Source organism: Marmota monax, unplaced genomic scaffold (assembly GCF_021218885.2).
Source record: "Marmota monax isolate L192 unplaced genomic scaffold, Marmota_monax_Labrador192_F-V1.1 WCK01_AAM20220418_F8-fsc00220, whole genome shotgun sequence".
Taxonomy (NCBI): Eukaryota; Metazoa; Chordata; class Mammalia; order Rodentia; family Sciuridae; genus Marmota; species Marmota monax.
The window spans coordinates 276,932-295,166 of record NW_026693909.1 but is presented as its reverse complement, the minus strand read 5'-3'; the positions used below and the strand labels follow the sequence as shown (position 1 = coordinate 295,166).

Below are 18,235 nucleotides of genomic sequence, written 5' to 3'. Positions count from 1 at the left end.
CTCCTCTTGTCTCTTTCAGCGTGTTTATTGCTGGCTTCCCCGAGTACACACGGCCGATGATAGACCACCTGGTTGCCATGAAGATCTGCCACTGGGACGGGTATGTTCCGGCCTGTCGCTGTGAGAGTGTGGGTCGCGCGTGGGTGGAGCGTGGGGCGAGCGTGGGGCGAGCGTGGGGCGAGCGTGGGGCGAGCGTGGGGCGAGCGTGGGGCGAGCGTGGGGCGAGCGTGGGTCGAGCGTGGGTGGCTTGAGCCCCTGCTCTCACAGATGTCCTGATTTAAAGCAGGCTGGGAAGGGGTGCAGACTGCAGTCCCCATGCCTGGTGCAGGGTCACTGCTCTGTCCTGGGGAGCTGCTTCCTGTGGCTGCTGAGCAGCCTCATCTCCTGCACCCCACGTGCTCTGCCTCTCTGGGCGGCCCCTGCTGCTCTCGGGAAAGCCCAGCAGGTGCGGGCGGCTGTTCTGTAGTTACAGTAGCTGCCGTGCCCGTCGTGGTCTTCCCGGGCGAGAGGTGAGCACCAGTGCTGCGGCCACCAGCTTGGGCTTCTCGGGGGAGATGCAGACCTGGGCCTGAAGCACAGCACTGCCCAGGTCGTGAGCGGCTTCTTCAGGGGTCAGTTGGCAGCCCCGTTTCAGGATGGGCCAGTCTTCAGCCCCTCCAGGGACCTCAAATTCTTCACTGCTGCCTGATGCTGGTGGACACAGTCATGCTGTGTGGCTCTGCCCGGCCTGGGTAGGCTCCACAGTGGGGCACCTTCGTCCAGCGTGAAGTCTCTGTTGACCGTCCCTCCCCCTCGGGCTCTGATGTGAGAGCCTGTAGCCGGGTTGCAGGGATTCCAGTGTCCCTGCTCGCTGTGGGGTGCTGCTCGCTGTGGGGTGGAGCCTGGGTGGATTCTCCAGGCGCAAGCGTGGAGCAGCGTGAGCATGTGGGACCAGAGTCCTGGTGGAGCCACTGAGACATTGTTCCTTGTTTCCAGCTTTGGTGCTCACTGTTGGTCCTGCTGGGGGGGGGGTCTACTCGTAAGACACCCACACTCCTGCTATTCTTTGTCACCCTGGGTCATGATGTCCCTCATTTTTGGAGTGTGCTTGGACGCCTAGCCTCTGGGCACAGGCCGGTGGCTGTGTGAAGGGCAGAGGATGGGAGCTTAGTCCCTCTCCTACATACCTGCTGTTGTTGGTGCCACCCTTCCAGTGTGAGAGACCGCGGGAGAAGCACGGCTGGGCGGGGCTGTGGGCTGTAGGGGTGTCTCTGTAGCAGGTGCAGCCCCTGCCCCGTGGGCCTGCCGGAGTCTGGGCTCTCCCAGACCTGGGGCACTCCCACCCCTGGGCTGCCGCGGGTGGTGGGTGCAGGCACCTCTGGTGATGGGACGTTTCTCCCTCCCTGCCCAGGGACGTCAGAGAGCTGTCGGCAAAGGCGCTGCACAACCTGGCCCAGCTAGCGCCCGAGTACAGTGCCGCTCAGGGTGCGTGTGCTCCGGCCGTCGGAAGACCCCGTCCTGAGCCTCCCTTGCAGAGAGATGTCTGGAGAACATGTGGGCTTGATGGGGCAGGAGAGCGGGGACGGCAGCTGGGCGTGTCTGCCGGGAGCTGTGGCTGGGCCCGCTGAATTGGGCTCCCTGTGGGGTCGGGCCTGGCCCTGGGAGCTGGAGCTGCCCAGCCGGAGGCCCTGGGAGGCACGTTGGCGGCACTTCCTGGGCAGAGTTCCTGGGGTTTTCCCTGCTCCCCCGGCACTTGTCCCGGTGACTGTGTTGGAAGTCAGGGTGACACTCGACCGGGAGTTACCTATTTCACAAGGGCTGAGCGCGGCAGGTCCTGAAGGTCGGTGCTGGGTGGCTCCTCAGGGACATGCGGTGTCACGATCTGGTAGTTACACCTGGGTGTCAGAGTTCAGTGTGGGCCTGCCCATCCCCACCCCCACCCTGAACAAGCAGGGGCTCAGCCCTTCTCCCGTGGGGTGCACTGGCCTCCAGCAAAGCCAGCTGCTCCCAGCGCCAGCTGAGTGCCATGGGCCTCTTCTCTGATCCTGATGCTGTTGCAGGCTGGTGACGTCCCAGCGGTACACATGGGGTCACTGAGCTAAGGTGGGGCAACTCGCGGGTGTGGTCAGGGTACGAGAAGCCCTGCCTTCTCCCTGGGCCACCGTGGAGCTGAGAAAACACGAGCAGCGCTGCCTGGTGCCCTCCGAGCCCCTAGGCCTCGCCCGCTGGCCCCGCCGGCCCCGCCGGCCCCTGGCAACCCTGCGGCGTCCTGGCCAGCCGGGAGCGGACCGGGAGCGCCGCAGCAGGGCCTGCCTGTCCTGCTCCTTCCTTCCCCTCCTCCCATGTCAGCTGCTGTGCTGTGGGTGGGACGCCTGTGCCAAGGCCCCCTCGTGAGCCCGGGAGGGTCCCCTGCCTAGAGGTTGCACCTACTGTGTGGCCTGTGCTGTCCTGTCACATAGCTGCCATGGGAGGGACTCGAGGGGACGGGCCTCCTCTGACGCGCTGTCTGCTGCCCGTCCCCCAGTGCTCCCAGGCCTGTTGTCGATGGCGCTGAGCTCAGACCTGCACACGCGGCACGGAGCCATTCTCGCCTGCGCGGAGGTCACCTATGCCCTGTTCAAGCTGGCGGTGCAGAGGGACAGGTAGGATGCCACCCATGTGTGCCGTGGTCGCGGTGGCCTGGGCAGGGAGCAGCACTTTGGCTTTCCTTGGGACAGTTGAGGTCATCAGATTCCCACGTTCTGTTTTGGGGGCTGTCAGTGGTTGGGACCACCCACCCTCCTGACCAGGGCTTAGCAGCCACCAGGGTCCTGGAGCCAGCCAGGTGGGTGATGGGGATATTCACCTCTCCAAGGAGCATTGCTCAGTCCTGCACTTTGTTTTTCCTGTGGGTACTGCAGGTTAAACCCAGGGGGTGGCTGACCACTCAACCACACCCACAGCCTCTTTTTAATTTTTTTTCTAAGTCTATTTTTTACTTGTCAATAGACCTGGATTTAATTTATTTATATGTGGTGCTGAGAATCAAACCCAGAGCCTCACACGTGCTAGGCAAGCGCTCTACCATTGAGCCCCAACCCCAGCCGCCCTTTTTTATTTTGAGGTAGAGCTTCACTAAGTTCCTGAGGCTGGCCTTGCACTTGGGATCCTCCTGCCTCAGCCTCCCGAGGTGCAGGGATTCCAGGTGTGCACCACAGTGCCTGGCCCCTGTTCATTTTCTTATTTGTTTCACTTTTAGTGATCCCTTTTAATAATCTGGTTCTCGAGAATATGCTCTGAAAGCTCTCCCGGTCACGTTTGTGGGAATGACAGCAGTGGGAAAAGTAGGGAGGTGAGGGGCGCGCGGACATGAGCCCCGGGAGTTGCTCTTCTCAGAAGTGAAGCCTGGGCGCACGCGATGCCTGTCTCTGACCTGGCTCGCGCTCTGCTTGGAGAAAGCTGCCTGCAGCCGCTTCACATGGATGAGACGATTCCTTGGCAGGCCGGGAGTGGATGCAGACGTGGACCCCGCTCCTGTCCCACTGGCCTGGAGGGAGCTGTGGATATCTGCTCGAGGGCATGGGCTCCCGGCCCTGGGGTCTGAGTGCTGAGGTGGCAGCGGGTGTGGGAACAGGCACAGGGCAAAGCCAGGTTGCTGCTGCCTGGAGGGCACAGGGCACAGGCCACCTGTAGCAGCACGTTGTGGCCACACAGGTGGGGCGTAGTCCCAGCAAAGCACATGGGTGTTCACTGGGGCCAGCCGGTGCCCAGTGCAGAGCCTGGGGGAGGTGGGTGCCTGTGCAGGCCCCGCTGTGTGCACCCACAGGCACCCTCACACATGGGGCCCAGGGAGCCCTGTTGGAGTCCCTGTTCCCAGAAGCCAGCAAGGGCCAGCCTTGCCGCCGGCCCTCCTGAGGCCACAGGGCTGCCTGTGAGCTCTTCTCAGCTCTACCCGGCCTCCTGCTTCTAGGGTGGTCATGTGGCGGTGGGGCCTGGCTCTCAGCATGCTCTTTCTGTCCTAACGCAGGACACAATGTCCTCGGCTAACTGTACCTTAGAGAGCGAGGGGAGCCTGCCATGCCCTCTGCTTGGTGTGACAGGAGGGCTGCTGGGGCCTGAGCAGGGGCGCCGGCTCTCGGCTGGGTCCTTGTGGCCTCAGCACTGCGTCTGACCTTTTGCAGGCCCGTCACAGACTATCTGGAGGAGAACGTGGTGCAAGGCCTGAGGCAGATTCACCAGCAGGTTTGTGTGGCCCCTAAGTGTGCCCTTGGCTGAGCCTGTGCGGTGGGGGTGGGTGACCGTGGTGGGCTCTCTTCCTCTGGGAAAGGATGTGGGTGCCAGGACCCTGCTTGTGTGGCCAGAGGTTTTCAGGGGTTGTGTGGCACACTTAGGTGGGTAGAACTGGGCCGGTTTCCGCCACTGCCCCACTGTGGAGTCCCTCTGTCCTGGGCCAGGTGGGGCCACCTGTGGCTCAGAGACCTTGGTTTCCACCTGTGCGTTTCAGACAGCTGAAACTGAACCCAAGGTTGTGGCCACATGTTTTTCTGGGGAGCAGTGTGTTTCTCTGGGCAAAGAAGAGCTGCAGACCTGGTGCTTCCAGACTGCACGTTGCTCCCAAGGGCCGGAGTCGTGGGCCGTTTCTGTTCCATGTGGCGTTTTCCGCACTTGTGGAACAGGGGCCTTGGGTTCCGGATCCTTCCTGTTTGTGCCCCTGGCTTGCGTTTCTCACCTAAGGGAAGCCTGGCACGCATGTCCCGCGTTGGTCACACCAGAACTGGCCCAGCACGGTGGCTGAGGAACAGTTCCTGTGGCCTCTGAGCCGGTTCTGTGTCCTGTGGATCGTAAGTCCTCACAGGACTTCCAGTTTTTGCGAGGATTCGGGCTTTTGGAGAGCCGAGTGGAGCTCCTTCCACATTGGGACGCTGGGTCAGGTTTGGCCAAGGGTGACCGGTGTTCTGAAGTCTCTCAGGCTTCTTGGCAGAGGAGCGGCAGAGTCCCATGGGCATGAGTTCCTTCCTGAGCGGCTCCCAGGGGGTGTCAGTTCTCACCCGAGACAGGACACCGCTGCCTGGCTCTCTCGATGGGTGGCCTTCCTCTTTGGCCTTCAGTTTTCCTTCTGTGACAGCCCCCAAAGAGCAGCGTGGGGCCGGCAGACAGCAAGGTGGGCCCTGAGCTGGCGCCCGCCCTGCCGGCTCTGCACCGTGAGGCCCTGGTGTCGCTGGTCACCGCACAGTGCTGCTTCTGAGAACTGACTTCCCTCTCTCTCTGCAGCTCTGGGAGCGGCAGCTGTACAGGTGAGCTCACGTGGCGCCTCTGCACTCTGGGCACTTCCTGGTCCCAGGGAGGCGGGGGGGCTCCTGGCTGCAGAGGCCAGCAGCTTGCCGGCACCTTTCCTGAGTCCCTGGGCTCTGGCCTTCTGATCTCGTTCAGATGGGCTCGCGTGGTTCTGAGCTTCAGCTGAGCTGCGTGTGCTGCCCTGGGTTCCCCCTGGCTGCCAAGAGCCTCTGCTGTGCGCCTGCGCTGTGGCTTCAGCCCTCTCCAGGCGGGGCTTGTCTTGGGGTGCCTGGGTGGCTACCAGGAGTGGCCTTGCTGGGCCATGGGCTTGGGTGTGCCTCCAGGACTCACGCAGCTTTCTGCAGAGGCCACCCGCACCCAGAGACTTAGGTGCTGAGCCCACGCTCTCAGCCCCTCTGTTCAGACTTCGGTTCAGGCCGTGGTTTCTGTCCCTGTCTCCTTGAGCTGTCGGCTCGGGTCGTGTTCTGGACCTGAGCTGGGGGCAGGCACAGCACCTGGCCGCTGATGCCCCTCGGGTGGGTGGTGAGCACCGTGCTGCTCTCCTGTGCTCTGCAGGCTGGGCCTCCCTTCCTGCCTTCAGGGAGTGGAAAGGGAGGTTGTGGGTGCCCACCCTCCAGGGACCCAGGTCCGCCCACGTTCCACCCTGGGAGCCCTCAGAACCGGCTCCTGTCATGTCTCACAGTTCTCTCTGCTTCCGGCCTTTCTTCCTGGCGAGGTCTTGGAAGGCCCTGTCAGCCCTGCCAGGTCCTGCCTGCCCCAGCCCTGCCAGGTCCTGGGCCTGGGCACACTGCAGTCCCAGTGCTGCTCTTCCTGGGGTGCTGGGGACAGAACTCCAGCGCACCCCTTCTCTGAGCTACGTGACAGTGTTAGGCCTGCTTGTGACCGAGAGTCGACAGTGCTCGGCCTGCCCTGTGTGGCCATGTGACGTGGTGGCCCAGGAAGGACCGAGTGTCCAGTGGAAGCTCAGTCAGAACAGCCCGGCCCTGAGGGGAGGCCATGGAAGATGGTCTTGGCCTTTTCGTTTCCTTCCTGTCGGGGGGCCCTTCCTCAGTACCGTGCTGACTGGTCAGCGTCTGAGTGTGCTGAGCGCCTGAGTCGGTGGCGCCTGGTGAGGGCCCTGGGTGTGCGGGAAGGGCCTAACTGAGTGTTCTCTTGACTTCCAGGGGTCTGGGAGGAGAGCTCATGAGGCAAGCAGGTAGGTGTGAGGGCGGAGGCTGCAGCCCTTGGCCGTGGAGGGGACATGTTCATGGCCTTCACCTCGCTCCCTGGGCAGCAGCATCCCACTAGGCCTTCGGTGGCCCAGGTGCTGGGTGGTCCCAGGCGCTTGCTGGGTGGCACGTTGGTGACAGGTGCTGCCTAGCTCCCCTGAGCTGCCCCCGGGCGCAGCTTGCTCCTAGCCTGAGTGGTGGTGGCCAGTGGTGGTAGCCAGGGGGAGGACGTGGGGAGCTGAGGGCTGATCTCAGGTTTGTGGCCGGCATTCTTTTCTTCGGTACAGTATTCATTTAAATGTGGCTGTAGAGCAGAGGGTGAGTTTTAGACCAGTTTGCATGTCTGCAGGGAGCTCATAGAACACAGTACAGGACCATCTGTTTCCTGAAGCCCAGCTGCTTACTAGCTGACCTGGGCATGCTCCTGGTACTGATCCCCAGTGCCCTGTCCATCCTGGTCACCGAGGTGTGTGGGGAGCCACCGGGTGGGGCTGGTGAGCAGGTGCAGGTGTCCCAGATGTGGCCCATGTTGGATTGCCACTCTCAGCATTGGATGGGTCTGAACCCTCAGCGCCATCTTTAAGCTGCCTGCAGGCCTGGACGGTGGCCCAGGGTCGGCTATGGCTGCCCTGGCCAAGAGGTTGCCCCCTGTAGCCTATGGTGGCCCCTCAGAGGCTATACGGAAGGATGTGGGTTCTGTAGGCAGAAGGTGGGCTGGTCCCCTAGGCAGGCTGCGTTCCCAGGCAGGGCTGCTGTCGGTCCTGGGTATCATCTGGTGGGCAGTGGCAGGTTGTGCTTGCAGTCCGGTTGTAGGAGGGGACGGACATGGTGCTGTTGGCTGAATAGCTAAGGTCCCAGGAGCAGTTTGAAAAGCGGTGCCTTCATCGGGCACAGTGACCCACGCCATGCCTTGTGCTGACTGCTGCTGCCCATGGGAGCTTCTGGCTTCTTGGTCTCCAAGTGAAATCACACTTGGAGGGTCTGTGGGGTGATGTGCATGTCCACTGCCCTGCGCCGAGTGCAGGGTGGAGAACCAGTCGCACCCAGGTGCCTCATACCAAAATTCCCCCAGGGAGGCCGAGGGGAGCTGGTGTGGAGCACAGTAAGGAGGCTGGCTCAGCGACTCCTTACGGCCCGGCCTGCCCTGGGGAGCCGTGAGGGCACAGACCAAAACCCATTTTGGGGTGGGAGGAGCTCAGGCGGTGGCAGGAGAGAAGACCAGCGAGACATAGCTTCCTGAAACCAGAGTCTGTGTTCTGAGCTGCTTCTGTCCAGGTGAGGCGGCTCTGCCTGCCAGAGTCAGTGCAGTTGGGCAGTGAGCTGTTCTGTCCTTGGCGCAGACGTGTTTTAGGTGGAGAGTTGAGTAGCAGCCCCATACTGTGCCCATCCAGCACCTCAGCTGTTTCCCACAGGTCAGTGCCCAGCCTGCTGTGAGTGAGCTGGACCTGCTCTGCTCTTGCAGCCCCGCCACAGTACTCAGGTGTTGGTCCTTGAGGTGGTGCCTCACCTTTGACTCTTGAAACAGGCGTCCTGGCATGGCACTCCATTTGTGCTCCTGGCCTCGACCTCGCTGTGTCTCTGCAGAGATACAGTGGGGGTGCTCGCCCCGACTCCCCGCGCCCCTGGTGCTCACCACCCGCCCTGCGTGCCCAGGTGTTTTCCCTTGCCTCTCTGCCGGGGAGTGTGCACCCCTGCAGGAGCACATCTTCTGTCTTGGAGATGGTTCTAGCTCAGGAGTGTCAGGTGCCTGGCACTGCTCCAGTCCCTGCTGATGGCCTTTCCCACTGGAGTCCTCTGAACTGTGTGTCCACCCTAGGTTGTGCCCTGGGGGCCCGTGTTGGGGTGCAGAATAGCTGCCTCCTGCTTGGGGAGCGCGCTGGTGCGGCTGGGTTCCCAGCGCACACATCCCTCCCCTGGGAACCCCGAGCTTATGTGCCCAGCCACCCAGCTGCAGAGGTCACTATGGCCTCCTGGGGGCTGCCCAGTGGGTGGGGAGCTCTGTGCACTAAGTGACCAGGTAGAGGACAGTCAGGCTGGGGGGTTGGGCAGGTGACGCAGCTCTGTGCTCCTTTCTAGTGTGTGTTTTGGTGGAGAAGCTGTCGCTTTCCAGAATGCCCTTCAGAGGTGACTCCGTGGTCGGTGAGTGCATTTCTTCCCAACGGGAGGCATGAGAACGTTTTCTCCCGTGGCTGCTTCAGGTCACCGTGAGGAGGGGCTGGGACAGATGTCAAAGGGCCGCAGTGGGAAGGTTCTGATTCTGGAGTCCCTGTCTCGAACTCGTGCCACCTCTGCCACCCCCATAGACTGGGGGCCGCCGCCAGGTGCCTCCTGGGGCTCCTGGCCTGGCCCTGGCTGGCAGGCCTGGCAGTCCTGGTTTCCGCTGTTTTTCTGGCTGAATAGAAAAGCGTTTGTTGCCCCAGCTCCCTGGGTGTAGCTGGGCTGAGTGCTTAGGTTTGTGTGGGTGGCGGTTCCTTGAGGAAGAGACACAAGGCACCTGCAGCCTCGCTGGCAAGGGCAGGGTTCCCAGGTAGAGTCCCCTGTTCTACAGCCTTGGGCGGGGGCCTCTGCAGCCTGCAGGTCACTGCAGGTGGCTTGGGCTCCTCCCAGACCCTACCTCCCAAGGACTTGGCTTGTGGGTGCTGCTGCTCACAGGTCATCGGTGTCTGTGGCCTCAACAGGTGGCTGGCAGTGGCTGATCGATGACACCCTGAGAAGTCTTCACCTCATTTCCAGCCAGGCCAGACAGCAGATCAAGGTACGCTGGCCAGGCCCGTCACCCTGCGGGGAAGGCAGCGCGAGTCATTGCCTGGAGGTGTTCTGGTGTGAGGGGGACTCACCTGTCGCCAGGCTTGGGGTTCCAGTGCTCTCTGTGTCACTTATGACAAGACGTGGAATGTGGCTGTTAGCTACCAGAACGTCATCTTTTTCTTGGTGTTTCTGTCCCTGCTGATGACACTTGCCTTCAAAAATTGTCCTGAGCCTGACAGTAACTGCTCGGGTGGATCCTGCCTTCTGGTGGGCTGTGTCGTTCAGGTGTGGAGACTGCTTAGGGTGCCCGTGTGCAGACCAGGAGGCTGGTGCAGACCTGCCAGAGGGTTTTGTGGAGAGTATCTGCGTCCCAGCCGTGTCCTAGGGCTGGGCCGTGGGTGTGTGGCTGGCGAGCTCTTGTTACTGAGGATGGGAGTGGGCTGTGTCGCTGTCCCTTGTGACCTGCAGCCTCCCCGTGTCCAACATTGCTAGCAGGATGCACCTGTTTTCTCTTGTTCCTTAAATTCTGCAGGGCCGAGCGGTCTTGCTGGTGGGGCTTGAGTGCTGCAGCTCACTGTGCCTCAGTGTTGTCTGACCTGGCCCACCCAGCAGCAGTCAGGTGCTGGTGGACTCTGGTGGACGCTCCGTGGCCACCCGCCCAGCCTGTGTTCTGGGTGGCTTGACTGTCCTACATGGCAGCCCCTGGTGGCCCTGGCGCTGGTTTCTGAGGGGCTTGTGCAGCACAGCTGTGTCCCCTTGCCCAGCACCCCTCCTGTTCTGACGTACTGCTCTGGCTCTCCTGGAAAGGAGTCCACGCCTGCATCACTGCGGCTGGGAGGGAAGACGACTGGGTGAGCCGTGGGAGACGGCGGACTGGCTTGTGTGCAGGAAGCAGCTGCGTCTTCCACCAGCCGGAGAATCACTGGCCATCGAGCAGCAGGCCGCAGCAGCCAGGGGCTCTGTGGGCTTTGCACAGCCCTGTGCCTGGACACTGTGGTGAGGGCTGCTCAGGTGGGGCCCTGTCTGTTCTAGGATGCCGCCGTCACAGCCCTGGCCGCGCTCTGCTGTGAATACTACGTGAAGGAGCCAGGCGAGGCCTGTCCCGAAGCTCAGGGTAAGTGGCCGGATGCCCCAGGCAGAGCTCTCTCCCCTCCCCCGCCGGCAGCCCGCTCGCGGAGCATCTCTGGGACGGTGCCTCAGCCCTGGGTGTGCTGCGGGCTCTGAAGGAACCCTCGCGCCTGTGAGGGACGTCCTTCCCACAGTGCATCTCTATTCCTGGCAAATAAAAACGGAGGGTCATGGCTCCTGGGCCGTGCTCACAGCCCTCCTGACGGCCTTCCTACCTGCCTCACGGGCCTCGGGCGCTCTCAAGCCTTGAGGCCACCTGTGGGGCGCCGGCCTGTGGAAGGGTGGAGCTCGCGAGCGTCCTCACGCTCGTTCCTCCTGCAGAGGCGCTGATCCCGCAGTACCTGGCGGAGCTGCGCGGCCCCGAGGAGATGGCCCGCTGTGGCTTCTCCTCGGCCCTCGGCGCCCTCCCAGCCTTCCTCCTGAGAGGCCAGCTGCAGCAGGTGAGACCGCCAAGTAGGAGTGGGAGGGCGGCCATCGCGCAGGGCATGCTGCCAGGGGCAGGCGCTGCGTGTGTGGTCCCTGCAGGATGGGCCTGGGGCCTGGGCCTTGCCTGTGCCCCGCCCCCTCTGGCCATGGCAGGGCTGGGTGGGGGCAGAAGCTGCCCTGCCTCTGGGAAGCGCAGGTGGCTCGTGGGGGCTCTGCTTCCTTTGGGGATCTCACCACACCTCAAGGTGGTGGCAGCCTGTGTGGGGTGCAGCCGCGCTCTGCCCTGTTAGGGTGCTGGGCTCGCTGGCACCCCGTCGAGCTCCCACGATCTCGAAGGCCGAGAGCCTCTTGTGCCTCAGTTACCTGCGTGAGCCTCAGGCAGAAAGGCCCAGGTGCATCCGATGCCTGCCCCTGGGGCTGTTGCCAGACCCTTGCCCCAGCCTCCGGTGCTGGCCATCCCCCTCAGTGTCCTCTTCCCTCGTGTGGTCACGTTGCCCCTCCCAACACCCTGCCTAGTCCTCTCCCTGGGAGGGTCCGAGCATGGCTGCAGGTTCCGCCTGCCCCAGCGGCCTCAGCCCACGCAACTCGTGCACTTCCTCCCCAGGTGACACACCTGCTGGCTCCTGTGTCCCATCCCCACACCCCCCAGGGCCATGTGTCCGTGCCCACCTGCCGTGCTCCCTCCTGCGTGCCCTGGGGCCCAAGCTTCAGGCGGCCTCTCTACCTGCAGGACAGGCCCTGTCACTGCCACATGGCTAGACCCTCATCCTGGGGTTTATCTGACCTAGAGACGGAAGCAGTTGTTAGGCTTGAATTGGCACCATGGTGGGTGAGGTTCAGCCGGCAGGAGCCAGCAGCTGCACCATCTCAGTCCCAGGCTGGAGCAGCAGAGACCGTGCCAGGCTGTGGAGGCCATGTGGTTGCCAGGGTCAGGGCTTGGCAGCTGGGAGAGCTGGGGGCGCCCCCGCGTTCTTCCTAAGCTGAGCTGAGAGGGTCGAGTCTCCCAGCTGCGCGGGAGGCGGTCCTGCTGCAGCCACCCCTCCGCTGGCCGGCCGTTGGCCTTGGAGGCCATGCGTTGTGGCTGAGGCTTCTGTTGCCCTCAGGTGCTCACAGGCCTGATGGCAGTCACCCGCTCCTCTCCCAAGGACGTGAGCTTTGCCGAGGCCAGGAGGGACGCTCTGAAGGCCATTGCGAGGTGAGCCGCAGACCAGCAGCCAGGCGGACATGCTGGGGACCTCGGTCTGCTCAGGGCCTCACTCTGGCATTCTGAGTTCTTCCCCTGCAGAGCACATTTCCAGTTCTGGGGGCCAGGGACAGCTGCCGCGGTGATTGCTGGGCCATCCTGCGGTCAGCCTCCATCTGGGATCTGGGGAGTGAGGCCCAGGCCAGTGTCTGTGACCAGATCGTGGCCCCTCTGGGCTGTGGGGCAGTTGCCCGGCATGTGCCGGGCCTGGGATCACCCCCAGCACAGAGCACCTGGGGAAGGCGGGGAGTGGGAATGGCTCTGCTCAAGGCCCACAGCTTGAGGCTGCAGTGCCTGCCTTCCCTCTGTCCTCCACAGCTGTGGACCCATGGCCCCTCCGATGCTGAGCCAGGGTGGACAGTGGGAGGACGGTGGTCCAGCCTCACGGCTGAGCACTGTGCTTCCCCTCACGAGGCTGAGGCCTCTCTGCGCTGCCTGCTCAGGAAGGCTCATCAGGCCATTGTGACGGGAAGGACTGGGCCACAGCTCTTGTGGGCACATGGCTGGTCTTCATTTCAGAATTTGCCAGACCGTCGGTGTGAAAGCAGAGGGGCCCCCGGATGAAGCTGTGTGCAGAGAGAACGTCACCCAGGTGTACAGCACACTCCTGGACTGCATGAGCGACTACACCACGGACAGCCGGGGCGACGTGGGGTCCTGGTAAGGGGGGCCTGCCTTGTGGTCTCTTGCTGCTGAGAGAGCTTAGCCTCTACTTTTGGGGGTCTCCTGCTCCTGGTGATGTTCGTCTCCAGCCTAGCTCCTAGCTGGAGGTGCAGAAACAGGAGTGTCACCATCCTGTTGAGAAAGGACCCCATGTGGCCTCAGGAGGAGCCCTGTCCTTGGCTCCTGGCCGTGGCAGGACGTGGAGTTACAGGTGTCCCATCTGGGAGAAGCTCCCACAGGGCGTCGCTGACCGGAGAAACCCTCGGCCGTTCACGAACCTGCGCCCTCATTCTGCTGGCCCTGCCGTGTCCGTGGCTGTGTGAATCGGCTGAAGGGCGTCTGCTCTTGGTGAGCCGAGCGCTGTCTCGCCGCTGTGCTCGGAGCCAGTGAGCTGTGCTGGTCTGTTGGATGCCAGGCGCCGCAGCTGGCTGGGGTGCCAGCCTGGCACCGTGAGGGCCGTGGCCTTGTCTTTGGCCCGTTGCCGCCCCTGCTCACTCGGCTCTGCTCACTGACAGGTGTCCCCTCGGCCACGTGGGTGCAGCTGGGAGCCTGACCCTGGTGTGCGTCGTGCCGCACCCTCACTGCTCAGATCCTAGTTTGGGTCTCCCCCTTTTGTGCTGGTTCTGCCTGCCGCCTCGAGCACATCTCCCACCTGGTGACCTGCTGGGCACTGCCGTTGGGCCCTTCCCCCGCAGGGTTTTCGGAAGGGCCTTGCGTGAGCCCTCTTGGATGTGGGCAGGCCTCCACAGGATCTGGGTCCTCCCAGACGTGGGAGGCTGGCAAGGGACCTCTGGGTATGGCTGCAGTGTGGCAGTTCCTGGGCAGCAGGGTAGATCGGCACTTTTGCAAATGTGGTGTGCCCTGGCACTCTGACCCCTGAGCGGGACCTTCTCCTGTGAGGTGGGGTCTGCCCCTGCTGGCTCTCCTGGGGCAGTGTCAGGCCTCCCGGAGGCCAGGTGTGCTGCGGGGACCTGGCTGCATGCTGAGGCGTGGACTCTGCCATCCATAGTGGATGGCCCTGGCAGAGACAAGGCAGCTTCCTGCACAGAGCTGGGCCCTTCTCTGAGGCCCCTCCAGGTCTTACTCGGGGTGACTGGGCTCCTCCCTGCAGTGTGAACCAGAAGAAGGACCACTTCTACCTGGTCCCCCCAGGATCAGACCCCTGCTTCTTGAGAGTCTGCCCTGTTTGACAGCAGCTTTGAGGGCTGAGAAGAAGGGGGGGTCTTGTGTTCTCTGGGGGCCGCTGTGGCTGCTTTCCAGCAAAGCAGAAGGGACAAAGGCTTCCCCTTCCCTGGGCCTTCCCTGGCGGTTGTGGCGTGGCCTCCCCCAGAGGTGGCCTCCAGGGCCCACTCCTGCAGCCACACCTGCTGCTCTGGGCCTCTCACAGCTGCGAGCCCCTCCCTCCTTGTCCCCGTTGCGCACTGCTGCAGCGAGCGCCCCAGCCCTCCTCAGTGGTCTGTCTGTAACCCGCCTCCGCCTTCCTCGTTTTGGCGCCGCATTTTCAAGTGTTTCTCAGAGTTTTTAACTGAATCCGTAGGCCCAGAGCCACATTGCCAGGGCTTTCTCCAGGCAGGCCACGTGGAGTGCGCGGGCTCCGTGACAAAGGCTCACTTGTGCCCTGGCTCCCAGGTGCAGCCTGGGATGCCCTGCGCGTCACCAGGTCCCTGCCTGGGCCCGTGGGCTGTGGGGCACTGCCCAGCAGACAGGTCCTCCTGGCCTCACCTGGGCCTCGCAGCTCAGGGGTAGGGTGGGGTGGAGGAGGCACAAAGGTCGCCCTCCCAGTGTCCCCAGCACACCTCGCATCCCCCGCACCTCCAGCAAACATGGGCCAACGGGAGCCACTCTGCTCAGGGGACGGGAGGTCCGATGTTGGGAAGGAGGGGCCGTGGCTCGGTGCCTGCCACAGGCCCTGCTGGGCGAGTCCTGTCTGTCCTCACATGTGAGAGGCAGACCCCATCTTGTGGTGCCGTGTGCCCCTGAAGCGGGTGTCGCGGGGCTGGCGGGCCTCGTGGTTTCCCTGTGTCTCAGGACCTTCCTTCCGGAAGAGCCTCGGGGGCTGCGAGAGGCCTGGTGGGTGCAGCTGGTGCAGCGGGGCTGGAGCCCAGTTGTGCCTCACCTTCCTGGGTCTCTGTGTCCTGCAGGGTCCGCGAGGCTGCCATGACCAGCCTGATGGAACTAACGCTTCTCCTAGCGCGAACTCAGCCTTCGCTGATTGACGCCCACGTGTGAGTGGCAGGGGGCCACTGGGGCCGCCCGTGGGGCAGGCACCCCTCTCCTCAGATCCCATCTTGGTCCCTGTCCCGACCTCTACAGCCTGTGGCTCTTGTCCAGGGCCACTTCTACCTGGTCCCCCCAGGATAGACCCTGCCTCTTGAGAGTCTGGCCTGTTTGACAGCAGCTTTGAGGGCTGAGGCAGGTGCCTCTGGCTTAGGGGCCCTGCAGTTGTTGCCCCCCCTGCCAGGACAGGCCCCGTCAACTCAGCCCCCTGGCCCCGGGGATTCCTGGTGGGGGGCTGTGCTGCCCCCCATCCTGCCCTCTCCCCACCCTTCTCGCCCACGGCCCACCCTGTAGTCCCCTTTTGTTCCCTCTACCCAGTAGCTCCTGTGGCATTCAGGGCAGGGCGTGGTCTGTCCTGTGCGGCTGTGCTGACGGGGCCCTCGGTTGGCAGGTGCGAGCGCCTCATGTGCTGCGTGGCCCAGCAGGCCAGCGAGAAGATTGACCGGTTCCGCGCCCACGCCTGCAGCGTGTTCATGACGCTCCTGCACTTCGACAGCCCTCCCGTGCCCCATGTGCCTCACAGACAGGACCTGGAAAGGCTGCTTCCCAGGTACTGGAGGGCGCGGGCCCCCGGGGCCCCCGTGAGCCTGGCCTCAAGGAGCTGCCCTCCTGCAGGTCCGACCTGGCCTCCGTGAACTGGAACGCACCTTCCCAGGCCTTCCCCCACATCACCCAGCTGCTGGCGCTGCCCACCTACCGCTACCACGTCCTGCTGGGGCTGGCCGTGTCGGTGGGAGGCCTGACAGAGTCTACGGTGAGCGGCGGGAGACAGCTCCTCTGGGACCCGGGCCGGTGCTGCCTTCTCTGCTGTGGCTCTGGGGATTGTGTGCTCCGGAGCAGGCGACCAGCTCTGTGCTGAGCCCGGGGCTGGTGGCCTTGGCCACCAGGGCAGATTCCGGAGAACCACCCCCACCTGGTGAAGGGGGAGTGGCGTCACGTGGAAGTGGCCAGGCTGTCACCACCTCTGGTGTAGCCCGGGCCCCGCTGTCATGTGGCTCTGCCACGGGCGCCCGGATGCCTTAGTGGCCTCTGGTGGCCTTGGCTGGCCTAGTGTGCTTCCGTAAAACGCAGGAGTGGTTTACAGCTTGGCGCTGGTGTGTAGCTGGGTGTCTTTCCCACGGCAGGGGTGGCTGGTCTCGACCCTCCCTGGGAAATGTGGCATGAGCCTAGTTCAGAGGACGTGGAAGGGCCTCTGGCTGACCTGGCTGCCGCAGGCCCGCCCCTCCCGCTCCTGACATGCCCACACGCAGCCGCCACTCAAGGGGAGACCTTAAAACCAGTTGCAGAAACTTGTTCGCTGCAGGAGACCTCTTGTATGTCCCAGGGCCCACATGGCCCTGTCACCACACTGTGGTCACACTTCAGACAGCCTGGCCAGCACCCCCAGGGTCCATACTCCCCAAGTTGGTCGGGGACACTGCGCTTGGCGGGTCACACATGCTGCTGCTCATCCTGTGGTGTGTTCCCCTCCTGGGCCCGGCTGATGCCTCGCCACCCTAGGGGTCGCGTCCCACTCGCTGTCCACCTCCACCATGCCCCAAGGCTCGGCTGGCAGCCCGGGGCCTCCTCACTCACCTGCCTTCTCCGCGGCCTTGGAGCTGAGCTGCAAACAGGCCCTGCCCTCGCTGTCCTCTGCTCCACTCGGGGACAGTCCCCTTGGCCCTGGGTCTGCCTCTGGGACCTGTATCTGATCTGCCCACGCGGTGACCTGGGCTCCCGGGGTCTGTGGCTGATCTGTGGACTCATGCCGCAGGTGCTGAAAGCCTTAGCACCTCAGGGTGGCCGACCGGTGCTGTCCACAGGGCCTGTCCTGGACGTGTGACGTGGCCCACGCCCAAGGCCACCGTCAGCCTCTACAGGACCCTCACGTCTCTGGTGGAGTTGCCTCGATGGTTGGCAACGTCTGCCCTCACTGCTGCACGGCCAGCCTGGGTGGCAGGTGGACCTGGCCGTGCTGCCTGACACCCTCTCCATCTGGCAGGTCAGATATTCCACGCAGAGCCTCTTGGAGCACATGAAGGGGATTCAGAATGATCCGGAGGCTTTGGGGAGCTTCAGTAAAACCCTCCTGCAGGTCTTCGAGAATAACCTCCTGAATGACCGGTGAGTGGCGCCCTGTCCACCCTGCTTCCACAGGGCCGGGGCCTCCTGGGCCCATCTGGTCTCCAAGCCCGAACCCCACAGTTTGGGCAGGGAAATGACCATTTTTGTGTGCACTGAAGTAAAGGTAACTTAAGCAAGTGCGGGGTGACATGGAACAGGCCCAGGGTGCTCCCGTGACAGCTCCCTACCATGGGGAGTCCCGGCAAGGCTTCTTCCTGCAAGCAGCTGGTCCTAGCTTTCCGGCAGTGGCCTTTGCATAGGCAAGGGGAGGCCCCGTACCCCTTGACCTCAGGGTGGAAATGCTCTGTGGCTGGGGAAGCCTCCAGGCCTCGCCCGCAGATTCAGCAGTTGGCCTCCCTGCCTCCTGTTTGTGGACGGCCCTGTAGAGGTGCAAGGTGCAAGAGGCAACCAGCCTGTGGCTGCAGAGCCCCCTCCTCAGGTTTCTCTGCCCGGCTGCCCGGCTGCCTCAGAGTCCGCCGGCACAGAAGCTGAGCTTGAGCTTTGTGATTTGTTGGAATGGAACCGGGAGGGCCTGCCTTCTTCGGTCAGGGTAGTTACCGAGGGGCCCCCGCTCCTTGACTCTAGGGTTCCATGGGCATCGTGGCTGGCTTGAAGGTAGCCGCTGCGAGCACACAGGGACGGGGTGGCTTGCGGCCCCCTCCTGGGCAGAAGCAGTGTCGGGCTGGTTGTGTGTGGTGCGTGCTGCCGGCGGTGTTCCAGGGCGGTGTGCAGCAGCGTCCTGGGCCTCTGAGGCCCTGTTGCTCCCTGCCCCGCGGGACCTGGACCTGGGCAGCACTCCCACCACTCTCCAGGGACCTGGCGGGCAGCTGCCAGCACAGGTGCGGTCAGCCTGCGTGGGAAGCCTGCGTCTGTCTGGTGTTCTCTTTGCTGTGGCTTCTTGACAGTCCTCTGGTTGCAGAAGCCTCCAGCTCCTTCTGTCATCTCAGCCTCGGGCCAGCACCTGAGGCCTGCTCCCAGGTCCCAGACTGGTGTTCCCTTCCAGAAGCTTCTGCGGAGGGGTCACGTTTGCCTGTGATCCATTTTGAGTCAGTTTTGCACCTGGGCAGTGTGTGGACGGTGCTTGTCTTGCCCTAGATGTCTGGTTGCCCGCCCGCTCTGCTGCGTCGCTCTGCCCCTGGCTGGGACCCCAGCCTGGGTCCCTTCTGGCTGGAGCCAGGCGCCTCGG

At 63.6% G+C, this 18,235-nt stretch overlaps 1 protein-coding gene across 1 annotated transcript in view; it reads left to right on the top strand.

Moving 5' to 3' along the window:
* Positions 1–18,235, top strand: part of Tbcd (tubulin folding cofactor D) — a 107,869-nt gene that overhangs the window by 83,564 nt on the left and 6,070 nt on the right. The window contains exons 18-33 of the mRNA XM_046463143.2: positions 20–100; positions 1,391–1,464; positions 2,504–2,621; positions 4,140–4,200; positions 5,230–5,252; positions 6,417–6,448; positions 8,538–8,600; positions 9,140–9,216; positions 10,242–10,323; positions 10,659–10,777; positions 11,867–11,958; positions 12,526–12,666; positions 14,811–14,894; positions 15,338–15,496; positions 15,562–15,700; positions 16,928–17,049. Coding sequence (XP_046319099.1) covers positions 20–100; positions 1,391–1,464; positions 2,504–2,621; positions 4,140–4,200; positions 5,230–5,252; positions 6,417–6,448; positions 8,538–8,600; positions 9,140–9,216; positions 10,242–10,323; positions 10,659–10,777; positions 11,867–11,958; positions 12,526–12,666; positions 14,811–14,894; positions 15,338–15,496; positions 15,562–15,700; positions 16,928–17,049 — 1,467 coding nt within the window. The remainder of the gene's footprint in view (positions 1–19; positions 101–1,390; positions 1,465–2,503; positions 2,622–4,139; positions 4,201–5,229; positions 5,253–6,416; positions 6,449–8,537; positions 8,601–9,139; positions 9,217–10,241; positions 10,324–10,658; positions 10,778–11,866; positions 11,959–12,525; positions 12,667–14,810; positions 14,895–15,337; positions 15,497–15,561; positions 15,701–16,927; positions 17,050–18,235) is intronic.